At 40.3% G+C, this 26043-nt stretch overlaps 2 protein-coding genes across 4 annotated transcripts in view; both read right to left on the bottom strand.

Annotated features, from left to right (window-relative positions):
• Positions 1-218: 218 nt before the first annotated feature.
• Positions 219-17895, bottom strand: rnf217 (ring finger protein 217). Of its 3 annotated transcripts, none has more exons than XM_078942780.1 (7): positions 16816-17894; positions 8045-8266; positions 7097-7261; positions 6258-6355; positions 6067-6170; positions 4153-4224; positions 219-3725 (listed from the first exon to the last, which is right to left on the bottom strand). In XM_078942780.1, the coding sequence occupies exons 1-7, from the start codon at positions 17770-17772 to the stop codon at positions 3646-3648; spliced, it is 1698 nt and encodes a 565-aa protein (XP_078798906.1). In that variant the 5' UTR covers positions 17773-17894; the 3' UTR covers positions 219-3645. The 3 variants fall into 3 exon arrangements, with proteins under 3 accessions (XP_078798906.1, XP_004083900.1, XP_078798907.1); XM_004083852.5 differs by having other exon boundaries at positions 16834-17893; XM_078942781.1 differs by lacking the exon at positions 4153-4224 and having other exon boundaries at positions 3556-3725; positions 16816-17895.
• Positions 17896-20343: 2448 nt separating this feature from the next.
• The window catches only part of nkain2 (sodium/potassium transporting ATPase interacting 2), an 81258-nt gene continuing 75558 nt past the window's right edge, over positions 20344-26043 (bottom strand). Inside the window, exon 8 of the mRNA XM_004083732.5 lies at positions 20344-24182. Within this exon, the coding sequence (XP_004083780.2) occupies positions 24173-24182 (10 nt within the window). The 3' untranslated portion in view covers positions 20344-24172. The remainder of the gene's footprint in view (positions 24183-26043) is intronic.

Raw genomic sequence — 26043 nt, 5'->3', positions numbered from 1 at the left:
TCTATATAATCAAAAAAGTTATGATAAATAAAAGATATAAATTGTGTACATGTAAATACTCAAGATCAACACAGAGAAAATAGCGCAAAGCTCCTGAGATAGTGCCTCCAGTGGTACACTTGTGACCTCTACTGATCAAAAACATCCAACAGAAAATGTTTGCTGTAGCTGCATAGCTGTCTATTGCAAATCCTTTAAATAAACCAGTCAGAAGCAAATTCTGGTATGTTGGCATTGTTTCAGTTTATTTTCCATTAAATCCTCAGGTACAACAGTGTTTGTGCCTGCTGCTGTGAGTCTCTGTAGTGTGAACAGGCTCCCTGGAGGTGATGGAGCACATACAAACAAGGAGGTTACTAACCGAGCGGTATTAAATTACTCTGTAAGGAGGTACCTGGAAAGTAAGCGGTGCATGTTTACACAAACATGTCACTGTGAAACAATCTTGTGCGGCAAAAGGACAGGCTATCCTGATAGTGATACCAAAACCACTATTAAGGTCGTTTCCGCAGCGATAAATGTCCAGTGTTACTGTAAATCAAACATGATTGTTTTCATCACCTCCTTAACAGGGACAACAGAAGCCTTAAGTGTGCATCTAATGGTGGAACCAGGGCTTACATTGCAACTGTGGCTAGTAGAAACCAAAATAAAGTGACACAACTGTTACACATGTGCAAAATTACAAGCATATTTGGGATGCAGCTTACAGTCAGGACTGCAACATGTCAAACAGTTTCAAGAGACCTGAATTTACAGTGTGTGCAGTGGGAGAGATATTTTTGGACAATAGTTACATGCAGTTTTTAGGGGTACTATTATGATTTATAAATTTTGTGTAGGGTTTTTTTGGTCTTTGTTAAATGGATCAGGTGAAAGGTCAAGCTGTGATAAAATCCTGTTCTTCTTAGCGGCCATGAAAAGCTGTAAAACACATACCTGCAGTTGCACTTAAGGCACAGATCTAAAGCCACACAGCTATTAAATGAAGGTGAAATATGCAGAATGGGGGTAACCCTAAAAATCTCCAAAAAGACTTCAAAATAAAAGTCAACATGTTTGTTAATCAAGACCGGCTTTCTTAAACATTTTGGCAAATAATGTAATTTATTACATTTTTAGAAAAATTAAGGATCAAATTATGCTACAAAGACTTCTAAAACTTCTTTTATCACATAATTTGCACACTTAGAAAATAAAAAATCAGTAGCTAAATAGGTCAGTGAAGGTCTAGATCACAATCATATACATTTCAGAATTTTATTCAGAGTATAACTTAGACATTCAGTTTCCCTAAAACCATTTTTGAAGTCCTTTAAAAAAAAAAAAAAAAGCTTTTGAGTCCCACTTTTAATCCCTGGTTCAGTGCCGCATTCACAGCCCAGCTGAGTCATGCAGGGATACACAGACGGTGTTGGCCACTCTAAAACATTTTTGATCTCTTTTGACACAACAGTGCTCTGGCCGCCTGGAATTCTGTGCAGTTGCTAGGCAGCTGCAGGCAAACCCATCAGCAAGCGTTTCTGAATCTGCAGTTCTGCTCAGTGACTTCTTTGGCACAGCATATGTAGATGGAGAGCTCTGGGTATATGAAACGGAAAACAAACTCCCTGAGAGTGGGTTAAACCCAGAGTGGGGACCTTTAACGGCGCCTGTAATTCCTCTGTAACAATAATGTCTGCAATGTCCTTTTTGAGCCTTATGTGTACAGTGTATTTATTGACTCTCAGATGCAGGAAATATTTTAGATCCCCTGGATAAAGCCTAACAAATGGTTCCACTGCTAAATCTCAGTACGCAGAAACCCTGCTTTTCCTTCAGGTCACTAATCCTTCAGCTATGAAATGTGCTGAAACATTTATTCCACCGGCAGCCACTGGAAATGTAGAGGCGCCCACTCAACGCTGCCAATCTTCATTATTTCTCTTTCTTCTATGCGTTTGCACACCGTAACAAACTGACTCCTCTCTGCTCCATTGTGCTTAAGCACATTTTTGGCTTTTCAGAAATTCCTCATTGAGGGAAAGCTCAAACAAAAGACAGATTACTCCATGTAAAATCCAATCAACATAAAAACTCTGCGGCTGATTTGAGAACCTGGCAGCTTTGGTTTGTTTTGCATATCAGAAGCTCAAGAGAATTCAGTCTGAGCATCATTTTGTAGCATCACTTTGGGAGCCGGGGTTTATGAATTTTCATCGTTGACTCTCTAGCTCCACTTATAACGGAATCGGTCTGCGCAGACATCTGTAGGCAGGCACGGGATGAAAAGAGACGAGGAAAGATGAGGAGGAAAAAAAAGGGCATAAGCCAGAAGACCTCTCACATGCACCTGTTCTCAAAAGTATTATGGAAACTCTGCTTCACGTTTAAACTCTATGAAACTATAAAAACAAGAAAAAGAAATCTAACCCTGTATTTTAGTGCAAGCTGGTCTTGAAATGGTCATTTGAGTAACAGTTTAACCTTGTAGAGAAAAAAATATAATCCATTAATGAAAGGAGGTATGTTTATCTTTTCTTTTTTTAATACAAAACTACAGGGTATATTTCTCTAACACATTCTACATTCCATCTATCTTCTATACCAGCTTAGTCCTGTGCAGGATCACGGGGTTGCTGGATACAATCCCAGCTACTTCAGGGCAAAGGCAGAGTTCACCCGAGTTCGCCAGGAATTCTACATTCCACATATCTGATTCATCGGTCCATTTCTGCAACAGGCTCCATAGATGATGTGCAAAAGCAGCACCGGTGCTAACACCTTCAGTTTCCCTAAACAGACGGCTAGAGTGAAGAGCAAAGCGTGTTGAAAAACCAACACAGAAAACGAGACTAAGAGCTAAAAACTTCTGTCGCTGAAACGAACATATCATGTAGAAATGTCAGTGGATTAAAGGTTGGCGTTTGGGGCACACGCCCAACCTTTTTTAAGCCTTCTGGCAAGAATTTGAGATCCAGGTCAGAACCTCACACCCCAGTGTGTGACTCTAAACGCAGTGGAAACTTTTTCCCACAACAAAAGCAGAGTATCTGCTTGAAAAAAATACAAGTCAATATGAGAACTAAGATCTTCACCACAATTTGATGAAATATGTTTTTTGTGTGTGGCACAAACACTGTATGCAAGACAGAAAAGCCTTCTTTCAGGACATGCACCTGGACGGCGCTGCCATGGCTGTCCATGTCTCCCAGCAGCCAGCAATTCCGGTCGCCCTCGTGAATTCAATTACCCATCACTCCAGCAACCTCTAACTGGTGCTGACTGGTGACCATTTAGTCTCTCAGGGAGCCGAATATTCATGTTCTGCACTATTGATAAATGTAAATCACAAAAAAGTGGACACCCAGGTGCAGTTTAGAGAGAAATTTTAGGGATTCATTAAGTCCCTTTTCACTGCGTAACCAAACTCAACTCCTCTTCCACTTCCAGCATGCCAACATTCGTTCCCTCTAGCATAGTGTCCCATGCAATATAAATACATTATAAATGTGCAACCATCCAAGCCTCTTTATAGCTATGTTCCTCCGCTGAAAGACAACAGCTAACTGACAATTTTCTCTTTTCGCTCTGAATTTCCTCCTGTCTCAAGGTGGAAATGTCTTTCCCTGAGGAGATGTGTCCGTCATCTGGGAGAAGAGGAAGTCAGATCCAGCGTACAGAGCCTCGAGTTCGCTGCTTCTTCTTTCTCTTGCACACGTAGTAGACAGGAAAAGCAACCAAACCTAGAACAGACACACAGGAGCTGGATTACAGAGACAATCGTTTCTTCGAATGTCTTCACCACAAAGTCTTATTGAACAGTAACATCCAGAGGGATTAGGAATATGTAAAACTGATCTGTAAAAGGAATGATTGGAAAGACGGCAGCATAACAATATGAACTCTCCATCTCAGAGCATCGGTGCCAAACACAGGACAGAAATGAACACTAATTGCAGTTTAGCTGAGCTCACAATAACTGCACCAGAGAGCGTGTGTCTCCAGCTGGATGATGGGGCAGTAAATGCAGTCTGGTACCTACAGACTAACAATCTCCATCTGTGTTCAGATAAGTCAATAAGAAGTCTCTTGCTGAAAGAAATACTGCAGCCATAGTGTGTGGTTGTTGTTTTTTTACTTATGTGTGGGTTTTGTATGAAGGTATGTTACCTATCACCAGTGCAAGCGCTCCAACAACAATGACCAGCAGAATGACCACTGGAGCTATCAGCACCTTAGTGGCTGCAGGTGGAAACACAGAGAAGAACAACAAATGAGGCGGTATTGTTCATGTAATAACCAATACGTTCAGTGAAGCTTTACAAGGAGGACCAGAAAGGGACAAGAGCACCCATGAAAAAAAAAAAAAAAAAAAAAAAAAAAAAACATCTGCCCACCAATTTCAATAGTTTGTTCAATAAGGGGAAAGCTATTCTAACTTCCACCTGTGGGGGCAGTAAAGCGCCTAAAAGAGCGGAGTCTGCTGAGAAGTCAGAGGAAGAAACAATGTCACTTAGCAGTTAGGCATTACACATTGTGAAGATTTAAAATGAAACACAAAAAGTCTGGTTTTGTAAAGATTGTGTGACTCTGATGACAATGATAACCAGAGTGGAGTTTTATTTTATTTCATTAAAAGACAAAGAAGCACAGAGAACAAATTTTACATTTTGCAAATTAAAACACTCGTTTTTGTTTATAATTGGGATTTATTTCATTTCAAAGTTTAATTAAAATAGATTCAGGGGTGTTTTTAAGAGATAATTTGCTGAACAAAGACCCACAATAACTCACAACAACTGCCACTGCAGTGCTTAAAGTCAGGGTCGGATATAAATGTTGTGGCAGCTTTGAATCAGCTTTCACTGATTTGCACAGGTGTTGTAGGCAGAGATTTTTACGCCGGATGCCCTTCCTGATAAAACCCTGCATTTTATCCGGGCTGGGGACCGGCACAGGGAGACCCAGACTTGGGACCCCCTTAAAGGCTACATAGTTAGGCAGTAGTGTGAGGGGTCTTGCCAAATGACCCACACTGGTTGAAGCCCATCGCGCCCCCTGGGAAACAAACTCTGGTTTGAGCCATCCAGCCTCAGGATTGGGACGTAAATATAAACCAAAGAAAATCATTATAAACATGTTTCACAGATGTTTGTGCATATGTCAAAACTGAGTTATATACTGAAAGCATACTACTATTTTATTTAAAAGGAGAATGTAATGACAAGCTGTTGGCAAACTGAATCAATACAGCTGCAACAAAAAGGGGCATTGTAGTTGTGGTGTAGCATGTTTTTAACTGACGCCATGCGGCCACCATATGAAAATGTTCTGACACCATCTCATTCTGTTGTTTCCCTGAAGATACTGCAAGTGTAAACTTACATTAAAGTCAGTGGATGACAAATGGCAAATTCTAAAAATAAAGTTCTGCAGAGATTTGCTCTGAATCTCTGCAGAAAATGGGTCACGCACCAAGACAACAACTTGGCACGAGTTAACAAAGAATGCCTAAAGAAAGGCAATGTCTTGAACTTTTTCTGAATCAAAGAATAGAAAATCTTCCCCAAATTCTTAGCTACTTGTTTTTTTTAATCTACTGTTAGCTTTAAACTGGATTAATTGATACATTAAAGAAAATTATATCATGTGAAACGTGGTTACTGGGATTATTGATAAGTCAAAGTCTATCAGATGGTTGGTTTGCCAATAAGCTAACAAATACAGACACTAAAACTTCCTTACTTAACACTAACTGCATGTTAGGCATGTGGAAATTTTTGGAGCAGGCTTGAAGATCTGCATGCCAAGCTGTGTGCCTTTATTATGACTTTTTATGTTATCCAATACCTAAACAGCTTAAAGAATATCCTACTGCTGTTTCTACCACTATTTCCCACTCGGAGACACATTTCTATAATCCTCAGTTAAAAGCTGCCAGTTGTGGAGTTTGAGTCACAGATGATAGACGCATAGGAAATAAGGCAATTTTAGTGCAAATCTTCGCTCCATGTGAAGTAAAGCAACACAATACAAAGTAACAGAAAAGAAAACAAGTGTTTTTAAGATGATTCTGCAACTTACCACAAACAGATCCTCGAATTAGTCGTCTTAGGTGAGGTTTATCGGGTAGATAGCGATACTTGCAGCCAAACACGCTGAGATTTGATGCATGGTTGCCAAAAAACCTAACAATGTAAAGTAGAAAATGACATAAGGAGAATAAAAAAGGACAAATTCAGAGAGAGAAGTACCGGTAGGAGGTTGAATCGGACCTGAGGTGCCGGTAGCGTTCTCCACAGCGGTAGCAGAAGTTAGTATTACACTGGGCACAAGTCATGTGATCACATCCCTCTGTTCGCTGAATATGGATCTGAAAATGGAATTAAAGAACTATTAGCTCGTGTTTTACTCCACTGCGCTCTTTGAAGGGCAAAGTATTCACTCTTCTTTATTACAAAGAAAACAAGTGAATCACAAAAAAGCAGTCGTCATACACTTAGTTTTTAATACATTTCTAAAAAGGAAAATGTGATTTAAAAAAAAGGAGCTAATTTCAGAAAACAGCTTGACAGTTTAAAGTAATGCTTTTTCAACGTAAAAGGGGATCTTTACTGTAATCTTTTCCAGCTAAACACGGCTTGACACAAATTTACCTGCTTCACAGTCAAAAAAACTCCACTCTTCATTCTCGCAGTGCAGAAATGAGGAGCTGAGTCACAAAAATCACAACAGCAGACAGAAATGAGTTCCCATAAACCTGCAATGATCTTAATTTATGTCTTCCTTTGGATATGTGGCAATCAGATTAGGCGCTGTGCTGATCAACTTTGGAGTAATTAGAGCGTGAAATAAAAGCAGGCTGGTTTTTTAATAGTCACAGTGATGCCACACTGTCTACCAACACAAGCGGTTTCATCTTTGCCGCCATATTTTCAACAGCTCTCAATATATCGCCCCAGACCTTAATGGTTCACTTAGCACCACTCCTCTCATCCTCCATGAACCTACTTGCTTTCCATTAACAGACAGCTGCAGCCACATGTGGCGTTCCTCTGCTCTACCAGATCTGTAAACCAGACAGAAGGGCTGGGCTTTGACCAGGCTCTCATACCTTGCATCGTGGACACTTCTGTGCGTTTCTCTGCCCGTGCTCGATGACGCTTGCCCAGCTTCGTAGCAGCTTGTCTCCTTTCCTGTAGTCTCTGCACTTGATTCCATCGTGCCAGGGCGCGTGGCATTTGAAGCACCAAACAAACTGGCAATTGCTACACTGGATCTACAGCAGAGAAATAGGAATGTTTCCCAACAAACACATAATGTTAATCCTCCAAACCTTTGCTTTTATCATTTCAAAATAACTATAATAACTGTTGCAGGACCCGATTCTGTTCAAATTCTTTCACACCAGAGTACTTCTTATATTTGTGCTCAGTAAATAGGAATTTATTAGAAGAGCAAAGTTAAAAAGTAATTGAAAAAAAGCAAAATATAACCTAAATAGGGCCATGCATTTTACTGTATGAGGTTAACCCAGTGTTTTTCAAAATACAAAGGTTCTGCATTTACTAGGGCTGCATGATATGAGGAAAACTCTGAACAAATAGCAAAACAACATTTTCAGTTCACTGCAACAGTTTCCATTAAATAAGAGTCAACATAACTTTGACTCCAAATGCCCCTCGTCTACATAGGAGGCGGGCAACTAACATAAAAGGGCTCCATGCGATTGGTCAATGATGTAAAGGGGTCCATCCGATTGGTCAAATGCATAAATGGATTTATTTGATTCGTTAAATACTTCAAGCTGCCATGAAATTGTTTGAGCACAGTTAAGGTGACCATTTATTGCAATTTTCGCCAACTTTTCCATTTGCATATTGCTCAGCTTGTTATCGCAATAACGATAAATTTGCGATTTATTGTGCTGGCCTAGTATTTACATAAATTGATTTCATTTTAATTAGATTATTTTTATACATTACAACAATCACTGATGGGTCCAACCACAACTGACAGTGTTCATGTGTGTGTGTGCACACTTCTGCATAGTTGGAGGTACCTTGAACTTGGACTCGGACCGGTTGGGGTTGTGTGTCTTCAGTGACGTGAACTTGCTGCACTGTGGACACGGTTTGGTGCTGGAGTCCAGCTGACTCAGTTCTAAAAAGTATTGGTATTTGGCCACGTCTTCAGTGGTCAAATGGGAAAGCACCAACTTCTCCTCCAGGGTGCCACTACACTCCGGAATGGGACAGCTAATGAGGTGTTTTCCCAGCCTCACCTGAGAAGGGAAAAAGACAAAAAACAACTGTTCCAGCAATGAAAAAGATTGTGAGTTTTGAAATTTAAATGGAATAGCTTGTTGTTGGAAAGAAAGAGTTAAAAAAAGAGAAGAAAAACTGACTGGAATAGACGACCCAAGGAATTTTGGTTAAAGAGAAACATACTTTGGTTATACATAAATATAAATAAAAACTGTCCAGAGACTACATTGTAGACTTTCACATGGCTGAAAGTAGCTTTGAGGAAAATGCCAAGCAGCTTGATGAATAAAAAAGATCCCATGTTTTAGCAATTATTAGAAAATGGAAGAAGCTAAACGTGACTGTCCGTCCATAAATCATCTGACCATTTGGGTTCTCAATGAACCTAAGAAAGGTGAGGACTCAGCGCAGGACTACACAGGAGGAGCTGGTCAATGACCTGAAAAGAGCTGGGACTGCCATTTCCATGGTTACTGTTGGTAATCCACTAAAACATGGTTTGAAAGCATGCGTGGCATGAAGGGTTCCCCTGTTATGAACCCTGGTCTTGCCTCCATGCTTGGTGTGTGTGTACATGTGCACAGCTGCTGACTCCGCCCCACTGCAGAGCTGGTAGAGGCTGCCACTCTCCACCAATCACCTGGCTGGGAGGGAAGGTTTAAAAGCTCCCAGGATCCTTTGCTCCAGTGGCGGTTGAATTCCTGAGAGGAATTTGTTCTTTAGCCTGCCCCTGCTGTCTGCCTGGCCTCAGCCTGTAAAAGCCTCTGCTGTCTCTTAGTTTTATTCTGTCTTTGTCCTTTTGTTAAATTTAACCTTGTGGTCTTTGTTTGCATTTTGTGTTTGGAGACTGCATTTCTGTAAAAGTTCACTTGTTATACAGCCTGGGAGTTTAAGTTATTTCATTTTTATTCCGCCTTTGGTGTTTGGTTAGTTAGTTTCCTTGGTTTTTATGTTGTGTCACCCGAATAAATGGCTGTGTGGCCAACTTCAACCCAGCCCGATTAATATTTTTACTCTAGGAGTAAATGTGGTCAGATGAGACAGAAACAGACATTTTTGGTCTTAATTCCCCTCATTGTGTTTGGAGGATAAAGAATGATGAGTACCATCCCAAGAACACCATTCCTTCTGTCAGTGATGAAAGCCAGGCAAGGAAAAAATCCCTGAACTTTTCTTTGAGCGATATGGCGGGCGCGGAGCAAAATTTTTGATAAATACATGGTCTTTGATGCATTCTGGCAGTTAGTTATTCACTTCTTAATCAAGAAACTAAGACTAATTGGAGCATCATGATTTGTCATTCAAACCCCTAGTTTGACTTGCAATTAAGGATTTGCTGGTCCTAAAAAAGAATTTATTCAATAATATGCACTACTAGTATATTTAATTTTCATCTGCATCTTTGAGTCCGACTGCTGTGAGTTTTGATCAATGTGATTGGTTATTCTGCAGTCAGACCAAGAAAATCTACAAGAAAATCTCCTGGTCAATGGGGCACTGATCAAAGAATAAAGAAAAATAAGATCCCAGACCAGATTTAAAAAACTACTAAAAACGGTACATACAAACCTTTCACAGACTTGACATAAATGGCAATTTCAAACAATGTATAAGACAGTTAGCATGTTTTAATCTATGCATAAATTCCACCGTAACTAATTGTATAAGAACGGCTGAGAGTGGAATTCTGAACAACACAAATTGTACCCACCTCCAACATTTGTCTTGGGAATGTACAATGAAAAGAAATCGCCATATTTGTCTTTTTCTTCCAGCCAAGACCACTTAAATTTGCTTTTTATCATCTTCTCACAATTGAGGTCGTGACCACGCTCAATAATGACGATGCCCGCCATTATTTTAACACAAATTTGATTGCAAACTCTTCAGATTTGTTTGTGAAAGTTTAGCGTGGGTCCGCCATTTCTGGTCTCTAGGGAATCCGTCACGCTGACCACGTGGTACAGACAGAGCCAATCAGAGCCGTCGACGCATCCGAAAGTAACTAAAACGTCCCGTCATTGGTCAATTAGGCCGTAAAAAGCGATCCACGGAGAAATATCGAAAATAGAGCTAAAATTCGCCGATTTCAGACAATTTTTTCATCCGGAAAGTGATTTGTCCGTAGAGATCAGGTCTTTATTTCCCGGAAGGTATGATGGGTTTGCTTAAAAACCCGGATTTATGGGGATACCCGGAAGACTTTCATCACTGTTCTGTGAAGCATGAGGATGTGTTTTTCTGCATATGGGACAGAACGACTGAACTGTATCAGATATTGGATGACCAGGGCCATGTATTGTAAGATTTTGGGGAACAACCTCTGTCCCTCAGTTACAGCATTGAAGATGGGTTGTGGCTGGGTTTTCCAAAATGACAATGACCCAAAACACACAGCCAGGAGAAACCAAGGAGTGGCTCCGTAAGAAGCATAAGGTTCTGGAGTGGCCTAGCCAGTCTCAATACTTCAACAAAATAGAAAGTCTTTGGATGGAGCTCAAACTCTGTTTCTCTGTTAGAGCCCAGAAACCTGACTGATCTACAGTAGAGAAGATCTGTGTGGAGTAGTGGACCAAAATCCCTCCTGTGTGCAAACGTTCGACCTATGTAACCGCAAACAAAGGCCACTGTACCAAATATCAACATCGGCCGTCTCAGGAGCTCAAAAACTTATTTGCAGCAGTAGCATTCAAATAGATTAATGATATAGTCTCCGTTGTACAATCCTTTGGAAGCAATAGGGCTTGACCTACATATCAAGAGAGAAAAACATGCAATGTGGTTTCAAGATCTTTTCTTAGATTCTCTCTCACACGGACAAGTGGGAGAACTTGCAAAATCACAGTTGTGTCAGCCTCATTGTATGTCCTTCATCATAAAATGCCACAAGAACATGTTAAAAACACCCAAAACTAGGGTTGGGCGATGTCCCTTAAATTGGCCGTTGATGATGTTTGCTGTCAATCATCGGGATGGACGATGACATCGTCGGGGGGGGGGGATTTTTACATTTTTCGTTCTTATATAACTGCTATTCGTTTTTTTGCTTTTTTCATTTTATTTCCCAACTAATGACTAATCCGCGATGATCCAGTATAAACTGAGGGAAGTGACTTTAACAAAAAAAGTAACAAACAAAATAGAAAAGAAGTAGTCCGCGCTCCGCCGGTCCACTTCACTAGTGAAGTGGACCGGCGGAGCGCGGATTACAGCTTTGTGTTTGATGGGAAGGGGGGTGGGGTGCTTTGTTACATGAGCGGTATGTGTGGGAGATTTAAGACAGCGATCCGTCCCGCAGCTCTAGGGGTACAAGCAACCGAACTCAGAACCGGGTCTAAAAGTGTGTCTGAGCACAGCTCGGATCGTCAGCACACACAGCAGTTTGAGCTTCAAAGCAGAAATGTCGCTCAGTCCTTAGAAAACATTCAAACAATCACGCAGATTTGTGTTTCCAGTCGTGTCCCGACTAATAAAGGCTGATGTTATTCCCACGTTTACGTGCAGCCAGCAAGCAGCACCACCCAAAGCTAATGTTGTTAGCCCGTGTTAGCATACTGCTAACTCTGGCTCCGTTCAGAAAAAGCACTGACCACGCGGATTAAAATTCAAATGATGAGCGAACAGGTGTTTCATAATAACCGTAACATTATTAAAAGCACGTTTAGAAGATCATCTCGTATTTTACCGAGCTGACATGTCAATGTATATAGCCGCTCGGCGCTATTTAACATTGTTTTGTATTGAATTGTTACATTCAATAAAGTTTGGAAAAAAAAAGCCGCTTGGCGGAATTTATAGTCTTCCGGTTTTCAAACCCTACTGCGCATGTGCGAATGATTTATTCCGACGGAAAGTGTGACCTTAGTGAACGTTTTTATATTCTGAAAACATTTTTCTGGGCCCATGTACACGGTTGGATTCTAATCCGACCATTGATCCCATCAAGATATTTTGTACATGTAACCGCAGCTTATGGTGTAGACGCGCAACGTGGCGGGGGCGTGGCATCACGATGGTGGTCTCTCCATCGGGATGTCAGTCACCCATCACGATGGACGATGATATCGTCCATCGGCACAACCCTACCCAAAACTCAATTGTCAACGTCACTGTGAGTAATCAGGAGACGTCCCCTTAGTGCCCTACCCGCCAATTTTAACCGCACCCCCCTTAGTACACACACCCCTCCCCCCTCAATATATACATCCCAACATAAACACACACACATGCACACACACACTCTCTCAAACACACATACACGCACACACATTTTGCAAGGAAGGTGGGACCTAGGACCATCTGTCCCCTGCCTCTTCCCTGGTGGGGGGTACGGGCCCCTTTGCAACGGCGGCTGTGTCCCCGGGGTGCTGGCTTCCTGGGCCCGGCGGTGCTCTCTCCGCGCGGTGGGGGGGTTCACATTACATCTGAGCCGGGGGTGTTCGTGTCCCTGGGGGGTGGGTTCTGGTCCTTGCTCCTGAGTGCTGGGCCCCGCCAAATTTCCAACTGTGGCCGAGCCTGGTCGGGCCATATTTACAACACCCCTTGTGGGCCCTCTTTTTTCCCCGGGGTTCCCCCCTCCTGGGCGGGGGCGGCGGGCCCCTGCCTCGCTCCTCCCTGGACCAACCGTTGGCCGGGCGGATGGCTGCCTGGAGTGCGGAGTGGGTCTCCCTTGGGGGGTCCTGGCCCGTACCTGGGGTTGGGGCGGGGGGGTGCCCGGAACTCCTGGGTGGTGGTGGGGTGCTCGTCTGGGGCTGTGGGCGTCCTTCTCCGGTGGGGCCCTGCGTTGGGTTCTCCCGGCGAGGCGGGGGGGCTGCTCTCCTGGTTGGGCTGGGGCGGCGCCCTCTTTCCCTCCGTGCCTCCCTGCTCTCTGGCTCTGGGGGCCTTGCGGCGGCCCTGCTGGCCCTGGCCTGGGTGGCGGGCTTGGTCGCCCGGGCGGCGGTTGTTCCCTGCCGGTTCCCGTGTGGTGTTGGGGGGAATCCGGCTGCCGCTGCTGGTGCGGTGGGGGTCTTGGGGTGGGGATGGCTGGGCACTCTCCCTCCTTCTTTTCACGTTCCACCATCCATTTTAGAAGAACATAAACACTCACCTGAGCACAGGTGTCAGCTCAACAGACTGAATGACTGAAATATTTCACACTAGTTGGTTTTAAGGCATAAGTATGCGTGTGAACACTATCTGTTTTGTGTACATGTCGACAGGTGGACATTTTTGCAACTAACAGGTGTGTTTATAACATTTGAGTGTGTGTGTGGACAGGCTCCGCCCTTTTTTTTTTTTTTTGCTTTTTTTTTTTACATTTGAACCTTACCATAATGATTAACAACCAGTAAACTTGTTGCTTTATGCTGCTTCATGGTCTTATCCCCCTTCCCCTCCTATTATCACCCCCTACCCCCCCTCTCTCTAACGTCCCTCTTTCTTCTTCCCCTCTTTCCTTTTCCGTCCGGTCCAACACCAAAGATTTTCAGACATGTTTGAAATTAATAAAGTTTGGCCTCAATTACAAAAGGGGTTTATTCAGACATACCTTTGGTTTGTCTGAAGATTAATAACCCCTCTTGTTAAAGTAAAATATGTCCAACCCAAGAGGCCCTCAGCTCTCATCTGTCTGCCTAGCTGTTGGACAGGACAAGTTAAAAAAAAAAAAAAAAAAAAAAAAAAAAAAAAAAAAAAAGTAAGAACCTACACACTGTTAACCCAACTAGAGCAGGTTTAGCATGTTTTGGGCCAAGAAGACACGTCATTGCCTTCCATGCTTTCTCCCTGCATCATCAGCTTTTCAGCATGTGTGCACGTTTGGCAATATTGGCTTGACTGGAGTTTCTCTAATTAAAAGGTTTACTTATCAGCATTAAAACTCCCTAAAGAACATATTCACAGCCCTGATGGGATTGAGAGAATAATTCACCACAGACAAGCAGGAGTAGGCAGATTGAGGTGGAGACTGAAGAAAGACGTGGACAAAGAGGAAGGTTAATGTTTTCTTAAGGAACGCAGGCAAACATTGGAACAGAGGGGCCCTCAGTCACTGACTCTGGTGATATTGTTTTGTGGAGTTAAACAGGAGAACCAATCATTTTCTATTTCGTCTTCTTTTCCAGGTAAAATGTGTTTTACTCCACAATTCTCAGCACCTTGGTGCTCACAAATACAATAGGACACTTGATAAGGGTGTGTTCATTCTGATCAAATCCGGGTTTTTCTTCAAAAGGCCTCAACTTCTGACAGCTTCCGACACCCAATATCACCGTAGGCATGTGAACACAACCGACCCGGACTGTAAAAATGTGTCCTCTGCAGGGGTATTAGCAGGGTGGCTGCAGCCAGACTGGTTGGACAGGTTATCCCTCGAAAAAAACACGTGGTGGAAAGATGTTTAAAAATACGGTTGAGTGCACACAAAAAAAATCTCAAAGGTACGAAAAATAACACAGAAACTAGAATACAAGCCTAAAATAAGATGACGTCTGCGGTTTCCCAGGTCTTGTAGTCTTCTAAAATAGTCTTCATGGATACTGTTTGCTCCCCATTAATAGGTTTTTGAATTTTTTCCATCCGACCAGTTAAAAATGTGCACTAAGACTAAATTTGACATTTTTTTAAGCTTACAACTCATTAATCTGCACTCTTTATGCAGCCTCCACCAGCCTCAGAGGGTTTGAGTTCCTGTCTCTTTAAGAACTTTTTTTCCCCAGAAGTCTCACTTTTGTCCAAGTTGTTGGCTTAACGAAAGAATGTATCAAGAGAGCAAGCAGTGATTTCTCTTTTCAAATGCAATATGTCTAACTACATCTGATCAAAAGTGTTTCAATGTGATTTAAACTTGAGCAAATAAAGAAAAAAAATCTTTGCGACAATGTCTTGATGGGTAGTTTCAGTTATAGCAGATTGCTATATTTAGGTCGGTTAACATCTATAAATATGGTGATTTCACTAAACAGCAGGCTTAAGTGGGGAAAGGGGTGTCAGGAAAAACCAAAGCTTCCCTTAAAATGATGTCAGCCAGGCAGAAAACAGATTTTTTTTAAAAAGCAAACAGACTGAGAACAAGCTGAGGAGAATAACCTCAACATGCATTAAGCTACAAAGAGGTCAAGTGTTTACCCTAAAATAAAGATCAGTATCATGATTTTTAATGTAAAGGCTTGTTGATAATAATCTCTAAAGATGTTCTGAAGTTAAATTTGCAGTACAATGGGAGAAAAACCATCCACCTACACCAGATTATTTCCATGTCTTTTTTTCTCCCCCTCCATTTTCAACCAGCTTATCTCTGTGACAGTAACATTGCTCGGGGAACTAGACTGTAGCAACAAAAAATGCATTTTAAGACTTTATCTTTTGTAAATTTAATACAGCGTTCCACCTTTAGTTTAATTCTGGTAATATTAACATAGGGTAGTCGGGTCAAAATGACCCTGCTTATTAATAATTGGGATTTTTCCATTGCCTGTGTAAGAGAACTGGACAAAGTGAGAGTGTCATCATCCTTCAAAGAAAAATGAACGGCTTACTTCTGGCACCAGCCCTTTTTTCTCCCACTGGAGATATTGTCAGTTTAGGTAGCCATTGGTCTGAATTGGTCTGAATCATTGTTTCTGTGACTCTTGCCAATCAGGGGTAAGCTTGTTGGAAGTCCATACCCCTACCAGTGGAAAGCAGGCTTGGGGGTATCTGTCAATCAAACATTTTGAACATTCAACATGGAGGCCAGCAGGCACCACCTACCTTATTTTTTGGAGTATACATCGCTGTTTTTTTTGCATGGTTTTTTAACTTACAGTATATGTGGTTTTTAAAAAACAATTGCTAGAGGGCTCTGTGGGCGTGTCTTGGTATTAACTGACAGAAACGCCGCTCAGTCTCACGCCGAGCGTTCCAAAGCGACACAGAGGATGAAAAATTCAATGGAGTTTGACATTTAATGCGTTTAGTTGACTTGTTAGCATGTTTTGCTATGCTTATCTGTTTTTTTCTTTTTTATCATGGATTTTCAGCTGCTTTGACTTGTAGTCCAAAGCAACTTGTAGTCGGAAAATTACTGTTCTTTTATTGAGACATCTGATCGGTCAGTTTATACCTTGAATAACGTGAACTACAGAAAAAAATATTATGAAAAAGGTTAGGATTAGCAAGAGCCGGTGGGTAATTCCTTGCAGGAGTCCAGTTACACAGTCATGGATTTTTTCTTGTTTTCTGCTGTCAATCCTTCAATTATTGTAGCAACAATACAAGAATTGTATTGTATAAGAATTGCTGAACAATTACTTTTGTTTTAGCCAACTATCTCATAAACTATTGTTACATAAAGCATTCCTGCCAGATCTTTTTGTTTGTTTGTTTTGGAGCCATGACGTAGAATCTCAGAAAAAATACCCATCACAAGACAGAACCTGCAGGTATTGGCCTAAAATATTCTTATATGACATAAAGTTTTAGTTTCTTAAGTGAAGTGGTGTTCTGCTGAGTGGATGACACATATTCCATAACTTAAGAACAGACAGACGTAATGGGGACAATGGGAAATGTGCTGCAGAGCACCATCCATGCAAACAGCTGTGCACACCTGCGCTGTCCCACCAACCTGGGAGCTGACGTAGAGCTTCAGACACGCGTCACACACGGCCTTCCCGCAGCAAGGCAGGGAAGCGATAGATTTCTCCTCCAGACACACCCGGCAATTCTGCATCAACGTGCCCGCCTCGACCTGCTCCCTGTACAGCCACTGGGAGATGTCCTCGAACGGGTCCACCAGGTCGTCCAGCGAGTAGAGCTCCGGCTCCGGGCTCGGGCTGGCCACCTGTCCCGTTTCCAGGTCAATCTGCGTGGCGTCACCGCGGCGGTCCGTGCTTTCAGCGCGTGCTTGATGACGGTCGTTCTCGATGCAGTAAACAGTGCAGTAGACGTGCTCTTTGGCCTTAAAGGGCTCCCCTGAAGAAGTGACTGCGTTGCTGCCGCTGTCGCATGCATGCTGGCACTCCGCTGTCACACTCTCAACTCTCCGCACAATAGAAGTCAAGTCGCTCGAGGTCTGTTCGTTTTTAGAGCCAGGTTGTCTCGTTTCCCCGTCTGAGTTTTTACACTCCTCATTTTCAGCTCCACTCTCAGCTGTAATGTCGGTTTTCGCGCTTCCTTGTTCGGCGTCGCGCTGCATCCGACTGTGTGCACCTAGAAGGGCCGGACGTTGTTTAAAATCCCCCAAATTCCTCCTCGGTATTTCGACAGCGCTCGCCCTCCTCCTCGCTCTTCCTACGCCGTTGCAGTTGTTGTTGTTGTTGCCCTCCGTATCCTTCACCTCTCTGCGGCTCCTCTCCTCCGGGTCCCCGTCGTCCTCATCGAGACACAACCGGGAGCTTGACCTACTGACTCGGACGCTCGACGACCTCACCTGCCGCTTAACTTTGACGTCCCTAAAGGAAGTTTCTGTTGGTAAGTTGCGGGACAATTTCTTCCTCGCGTCGTCATAACCGCTGATAAACCTCGGCATGGTACAAGCTCGAGCAACCGGTGAGTCATCTTCCATCCCCTATGTGGCTCTCCCCATGCGCGAGCGGGTCTGCCCTGGGCGGACCTCTCACTGCTCGCCTGCCGTCAACCCAACTCCCGCAACCAAAACAAAACAAAATACACAGCCACTTCCGGGTGTTGACGTAAGCAAACGGGAGAGCTGTGATAGGACGACGGGGGATGCCCCTCCCCTTCCCCCATCAGCGCTACAAACCTAACATTATTTTTAGCTTAAATAATTACATTTTGGGTGTCAAAGATGAGTAAATACAAGTATATAAAAAGTATTCAAGCATAAATGTCAGAATAAAATTTTTTTTAGGTAAATTTGTGCATTGTTTCTTTTTCCTTTTTCCTGATTCCTGTTGAAATTATCTGGACCAAACTGGATGTTGTGGAATACAATGTATTATAACAACTATATTAATTATATTTTCTTTCTTTATGAATCATTTGACATTTTTGTCCTTTTTGCTGTTTCTGCATAACATCCTTACACAACTAAATTTGTAAACTGGAGCTGTTCAAATAAACCTAATGGAAATCATATCAGGCAATACATCTGCTGGTCAATCTATTACCCAGTACACGAGTAGTTCTTTCACTTGTTAATTTTATACTTAATTAGGACAACTTTAATTAATTTGATTTTAAAGTAAGGCTAATCTTACTTGAAAAAAACGTATAAATGTTTGGCTTCAGAGGATTTTGCAACCGAATGGGCAGTCAAATTCAGAGGAGTTCATTGAAAATGCAATCACTTTCCAAACTGGTTTTTCAACAGTGAGAGTGTAATGTTAATCCACTGTTTAGATTCCTTTCATCCTGATCTGTGTTTCCATAGTAACCGAAGCTTGGACCAGCTCCAGATTCCTGACTGAATTAGGATTTACGAGTGTCTCATTAGGTCAGCTTTGGCGGCTCAGGTTTCATGATAGGAAAACAGGGCAGGTTGACCCCTAACAGCTTTTTTCCTCCTTCCTTACTCCAAAAACAAATTAAGCAAAACTTTTAGTCTCTTATATCTTAAATGCTCAGCAAGTGTCAGCTTTTTGATTTTGATAATACTTTTTAAAGTCATCCTATGTAAAATAATATTTTATAAGCAACAAGCACAAATCTCTCACATAAAAAAAACGCTTAAAAGTTTAGCCTTATAACTTTTCTGCAGTTTGAATTCATGTGTTGTTATTTAAAATGATCAACATAAACTGTTTAGAAGTACATTTACAGGAAATATTTTTTTGTCAGATGTTAGTCTAAACCAGGGGTCTCCAACCTTAGGCTCTGGAGCCACATGCAGCTCCTTTATCCCTCTATTGTGGTTCTTTGGCTTTGAGGAAAAATCTGGACGGTATTTAAAATAATAATAATAGTTTTGGTTAGTTTGTTTTAGTTAATTAAATGTAGTCATTTATATACAGATTTTTAACATGCCGTAAAACAGAAAATAACGACGGTAAAAGGTTTAATCCGACTATGAGAGTGGTTGACTATTAAAATAGGCTTAACACACTTTCTGACCTTCTGCTCCACATCAGTGTCTAGTTGCTGTTTAGAGGCAGAGTTTTTAAACTATAAAATGGCATTTACATATTTAAATTTTATATATAAAAAAAGGTATACTACACCAACGTTGTCATGCTTACATTTGAGGAGAAAAAGGATGACATTGCGTCAAAGTTATAATAGTAGAAAATGCCATGATTCACTAAACTTTAGTTTTTATTCAAGTAAATCTGCTGCAGCATACAGATTTATTTGACACACAGGATGAATTTTATTTTGAAAGGAACTTGAATGTGCTGCTGTCACTAATAAAAACAAGTTAAAATTCTTAAATATAGAAAGATATCACACTGTTATAATTTAATTATTGTAAATATTTAAAGCCATATTTTATGAATGAATGGCTTAATGGCCTCAAAAACATTTAATAAAGTGTATTTTTCTTGATGGTGTAGTGAGACTTTGTAGATCTCATGGTTTTGCGCAGTAAGAAACTGGCAGAAACCTGGTTGGTCGAAACTGTGTTGGCAAATAAGGATAAAATTTAAATTCACGTCTTCCCATTCTGCTCTTAGAGCAACAAAGCTTACTCGGATTAACATCATTTTTACATCACCAGGCATCACTTGATGCATAGCGGCGGAATTTCTTTGCATCACTCTGGCAACCATTTTATTACCCTTATATTTCCAGCCTTAAATGTTTTTTTTATACTTTTTTCACTCAAAAATATGTCAACTTTGAGTTTAAATTACCTCAAGGATGCAACCATGTGAATTCTAACAACAATTTTCTCCCTCAGCATGTTTGTCACTAATTGGTAAAACATTTTACTCTGACACTTATTGAAATTGCAGCTTTATGTTCACATTTGAGCATTTAAAGATGAAATAAAAATGCCAACAATCTGGATATTGGTGAAACAGAATTCAGACCTCCATTGACCGTAGAAGAAAACTCTATTTAAAAAAAAAATCCCCATTGCCTGGGAAATAAAATTGAAAAGTTCTGTAAACATGCAACTCAGAATTTGTCACTGTAATTAAAAAAAACAAATCAAAAAGAGAAGACAGCAGCCTTTCCACCTTAACTCTACTTTAATCCCAGCTCTCTTCATACAGTCACCTGCAGGAGAAACTATTGTACATAGATGGTTGGCGTCAGCTGTAAACCAAAATTCAGTCACTCCAGAGCTACAGAATTACTGGATATGCTGGCATAAAGTCACATTGATGCATTAACTTACAGTCAGTGCTACACTGATTTGTGATTATTGCAAAACCTGTAAATTGTAGATCACTTCTTTCTTCTTCCTTCAGCTCTATGGGATAAATCTACTGACAACTCAACAGAACCAGGCTCGCCTGTGTCTTCTGGTGGATTGACTGTAAGCTCTGGAGGTGCTCATGTGCAAAACTTCGTACCTTTACTTTAAATAAAAAGTGTAAACAATATCTACAAAAGTTAATTGTTGACCAACCATGACCTAGACAGAAAAACCACAAATAACTTTTTTTTTCTCTAACCACATCATTTACTCACCAAAAAATAAATCCATAAAGAAAATCTGTGAGCAATACTAAGTAGCACTTTACAACTTCAATTGCATTTCAGAGGCTAAGTAGGTCCTGCAAATCATCAGCCCTGTGGTGGTTAATCATCTACACATGTGCAGACCTCTGTGAAGGCAGAGGGTTTGTCTGGAGCTTTAGGTTTAAATCAACACAATAACGACGAGGCGCGTCTAATACAACTGCTGCTATTATCAGTCAGGAAAGGGTCATAAATCCACCACTTTCAAACAATTTGGAGTCCACAGGTGGATATAGTCAGACCTTTTAGGTTAACTTATGCAGATCCAGCAGGTCTCATTCCATATCTTGAAGGCCATGACAGCAGAATTTAAAGCAAGAAAAAGTCTCTGGTGTCTAAGCAGATTATTAAAATCCATCACTTATTGAACAACTAGAGGAGTTTGACTTCAATGCTTTTAGCAGAAACCCAAACACAGCAGGTAAACAGAACCACTTGATACTTATCAGTACCAAGCACGGCAGTGGAAGGGTAATGACGCGGGATTTTCTTGCAGCCACTACAGGACCCAAGTTATGAAAGTTGACTACAAGTTCCCTGCATATTTACATGTCTTCCACTGAGAAATGTGAAGCACAAAAGGTTTCTCAAATTTGCAGAAAGATATAGATCTGAAGAACAGCTGTAAATACACAAGTCGGACCAAAACAGAAGAGAATTAAGGTTTTCTGACCCGTAATTAAAATCCAGACAGCTTTGGTGGGCTGTGCAGAAGCAAATCATATAAAAGAAGCAGAAGGGAATTAAAAACAAAACAAAACAAAGAAACACCACCAAAACCTGCACAAGAGGCTGAGAATACTTCAATTAACCAGCTTTTGAAGGGTGGAGGTACTTTGTATTGCCCACATTTCTTTTTCAAAATTGCTCTATTTTCTGAGCTGTCCAGGTAAAGATGTGCATTTGCTCTTTGCTAGCTGAGAATGGCTCCAGAGCCCCCTTTAACCCTGTACTCAGAATTAAGAATAGATAATGAATGCCTGGATGCTTCCCTTTTGGTTTACCGAGTTAGAAAAAAATGACATTTGTTGTTTTCAATTTGAGGTTGCATTAATGCTTTTAAATCATTTTTGTAACATAAAAAAACTAGACGTAGGAATGAAAGATTAACTACCTGACATATTTTTTAAAAAGGTCGTTTTTAGAGTCAGTTTTACTAAATGGTAAATGTTTGTAAGGGATCAGCACACACCATGGTTTGCTGTACAGGTCCACCAAACCAGAAAACTATCATCCTATCCCTCAATATCACTTGGTTTTATCAATATTTTCTAATGTACCCGTGTTAAAACTGACAGATTCTCTTGTATTAGCACCAGTGAATGTTCAAACTTTGATTAAATAAAAATAAAATAAAGAAAAATCATTTTTTTAGTGCAAATGAAGGTGAAATAATAAACTTTCCAGATTTGAACTTATAGGTAAACTAAATATATTTTCACAGGAGAAGTTTAATTTATTAAAAAGAAACATTTAAAGTCAAGATATAATTTAAAGTTTTGTCCTAAATAACATGCCGTAGACTGTATTGCATCATTTCTCTCACTGTCCTACCCTCTTATTTCAAACACACTGTACAGATAGAGAAAATAAAACCAAGTAGTCCCACTTTTATAGCACACCGCACATAAGTACTCGACTAGAAAAAACAGTAAACACAGCCACATGTGAATAAAAAACATCGAAAAGTTCAAAGTTACATTGAGGGTCTTTTACATTTGCTATTTTTCTACACTCTGCAGACACTTCAGACTGGTATTTATAGAAAAAAAGCACAGCAAAGTTCACATTAAGGATTCTTTGAAGGAAACCAAGGAGCATTCACCAGACAGTTCCCATGTTTACAAAGCTAGTTAGTCACACGCAGCATGAGATTAAATATGCAACAGCTCAGAAAACAACCTCATGCAAGCACACTTAATGTTTTCTCCGGTAAAACCATCGGCGGTGCAACTCCTGAACCCGGTAGAGACGGACACGCGGGATCCGGCATGGAAGTCTGTCCTTTAAGAGTTTCCCTTAATTAAGAGAGAAGGCCTCAAAATTTTTCCTTTCAAAGTAAAGGTCTTATAACTGACTACAACTAACAAAAAGCTGCATTTCTATCCCACCATTAAGACATTTGAGGCCTTTTCAGTTCATTCTGAAGCTAAAGGAGTTCCTGCACTTTCATCATTAGAATTTGAGCAGTTAAAGCCCATCAAAGGGGCAGTTTCAGTGAGATCCCACGTCTCTCTTTACTTTTTTTTACCTCCTATGGCAGGTTGAGACATTAATGGATAAAACAAAGAATTGGTGATTCCAATCATCTAATTTTCAATTTTGCCTTTTTTTTTAGATCAAGACTTTTCTGGCTTGATTGTCATTTTTGTAAAGGCTGTAATATTATCCTTTTTTTTTTACCTCTCTGTGCAACACGCTTTAACTGCTTCAGAAGTGTTTGTGCACCTACGTTCGAGCGGAAGACCAAAACTTCAGATGGCAAAAGACGAAACAACAGTTTGTCCTTTTATGACAGAAAGACCCCCCCCCCCCCATCTTGAAGTGCAAGTCTTTTTGTCCGACAACCTTCTTTGTAAACAGTAAGATTGATATTGTTAGTAGAAAAGATGAGCGCTCTATTCTATGTATATGCTCTCTCCTGGTGCTTGTCCTCATGCATGAGTAAGGCGAGCGCATGTGAGCGGACACGCCGCCATCAACATTCCACAGGACCGAAGAGGGAACTTGTGCTTGTGTGCAGCTCCAGTTTGCATCAAGCCTCCGTTTTTTTTATTATTTTTTGCAGCTCCTGCTTCCAGATTCTTGGTGTATAAGAGAGGAGTCTCACATTCCATGACCGGCGGTTTGGTGTTCCAGAGTTCATCCTGTCAGGCACCAAGAGCAAAGGATGAGAAAGAATTTGTCTTTGGTCAGGAGTATTTGCACATTCCTCAACCTGCAGAGGCTTTAAGTCGTCCACCCCTCAGGAACTACTGTTGAAAGAACAAGAAATGTCCCGAAAAGTTGAGCTGTTGCCTTTTTGCACCCTTTTGGTTTCCTTTATAGAAAATGTGTCCATGAGCATAAATCAAGGGATCAAGTCACTGGCTTCTAATCGGACCTTCTTGCAGTTACTTCATTCAGCCACTTGATGTCAGTGTTTCCTCAGGAAATCCTTTCGCAGACAAGAGTCATTGGAGGATGTCTGCTTGAGGATATAGTGGATTTGTTGTTTGAATAGCAATGACTCATCCAATCTTTGATGACTCGTCTTTGTCTCTGTGTGGTTTTAAGCCATGCTCCTTGGTTGAGGCAGCTCTCCTGAAGTGGGTTTATTTTGACCTGTTGTAAAAAAAAGATAAAGAAAATAGAAGCTGTTAAAGCACAACTAACAAATTCAAACAGTTCAATTAAACCCAAACCTGCTCTGAATCAGTGTACAATGACACACTCGAAGTATTATCTCCATCTGAGATCTTTAAAAGTGTTGCACACATGTTAGGATAACTGAAAAAACACTGAAGGTTCAAAGGTTAATGATGGAACGCGTCACATTTACTTTGTTCAGTATCATCAACTAATTCTCGCTTAGGAAGCCAGTGATGCTTGAGGAGAACAGCAGAAGCACTTGTGTGTGTTTTTATGACTTAAAACACACTCAGGAGACATCTTGACTCTCTTAAGAACCCAGAACCTCTGAATCTATGTCCTTAACAAATCTTCAGCTCAGAATAAAAAAAGTATTTTGTTGACAACCAACACAGGCTCAGGAAGTTTGAATTTTTTTCCCTCTGTGCTTTCAATTTTAGGTTTGGTAGAATGCACTTTCTACAGATATAGGAGCACATTTGTCATTTTAATAAGTGTTAAAATGTTTCAAAATTAAATGTCAAATGAAAACAGAAGGGAAAAAATGCAGATTTTATTACATTAATAATTCTTTGAAAATCAGTTTTAAACCTGCAGGAAAACTTGATTTGTGTCCCGTATTGACAGTTATCGATGCAGCTAAAAAACTTATTTTTGCTGATATAAACAATTATAACGTTAAAGCTATAAATATCTATCATGTTGACATTTAAAATAGCATTTTTTTTCATGAAATCATTTTTATCCTTTTTTTTTAAACCCATGCCTCTTCAACAAACACAGGACAAAATCAACAATGGCAAATATGGAGCTCAGAGTTTGCCCAAAAACCTTTTTCCAGTTAAAACAAACAAGTAAGTTGTTTTCTTTTGACAAGTTTAAATGAAAAAAAATCTCATGTAAGAGACAGCAAATAATAAAAACTTTATCTAATTTATTTCATTTTAAAGTGTAAAATGGGTCAAGAAACAGTTTGAGTTTTAATCTACATTAATAATTAATTTCTCTGGCCCAAAAACACAAATAAAAGTTTATTTTTTCCCTTTAAAAGATCAAAATAATTCAGACTTTTTTTGTGTTCTGACTCTTTACTCATGTGACCCTCCATGAAGCTGCTTTGTTTTTAAAGACATTTTTCATTTAATTTTATTTAAGTTCATTTTCTTTGACTTTAATTCCTCAAACAAACATTTTTTCCTCCCTTGTGTTTCTCATTTCTAAAGCAATAAAATCTGTTAAAATGCTTTGATAACTTCATGCAGAAATAGATTAAATCCTTTATTATATTATATTATATTATATTATATTATATTATATTATATTATATTATATTATATTATATTATATTATATTATATTATATTATATTATATTATATTATATTATATTATATTATATTATATTATATTACAGATTTGGTTGCTAAAATCTCTCAAATACCCAAAAATAAATTTATGAGGACCTTTTTCAAGAAATAGTTCAATTTTTCCAACAATCCATTTCAAAATAACCTGCCAGATCTTGAAAATTCACTTATTTTAATCCCAAAAATAACTCATATAGCATGTTTAAAAATACTTATAGTATCATGGGCTAAAGAGGTCAACTACGACCAAATTTTAGCGGGGTGGTTATAAAAAAAGGGGGTATTTCTCTAGAGCTCTGGAGGGGATGATTGTTATGCGCTGCCAGTGTGTGTCTGTGTGAAAAGGGGGAATGTGCCATTATTTCATAGGTCCCTCTGGCCAGAGACTATAAACACCAAAAGCGTGAGGACAACAGCTGGGGAGCAATAATAGCATATTGATGACGTTTGCGTAAGCTTGCGTTCGCCC

This window comes from Oryzias latipes, chromosome 24 (genome assembly GCF_053564925.1).
Source record: "Oryzias latipes strain Hd-rR chromosome 24, Olatipes_Hd-rR_3.1".
NCBI lineage: Eukaryota > Metazoa > Chordata > Actinopteri > Beloniformes > Adrianichthyidae > Oryzias > Oryzias latipes.
This window is presented reverse-complemented; position numbering and strand designations above follow the sequence as displayed.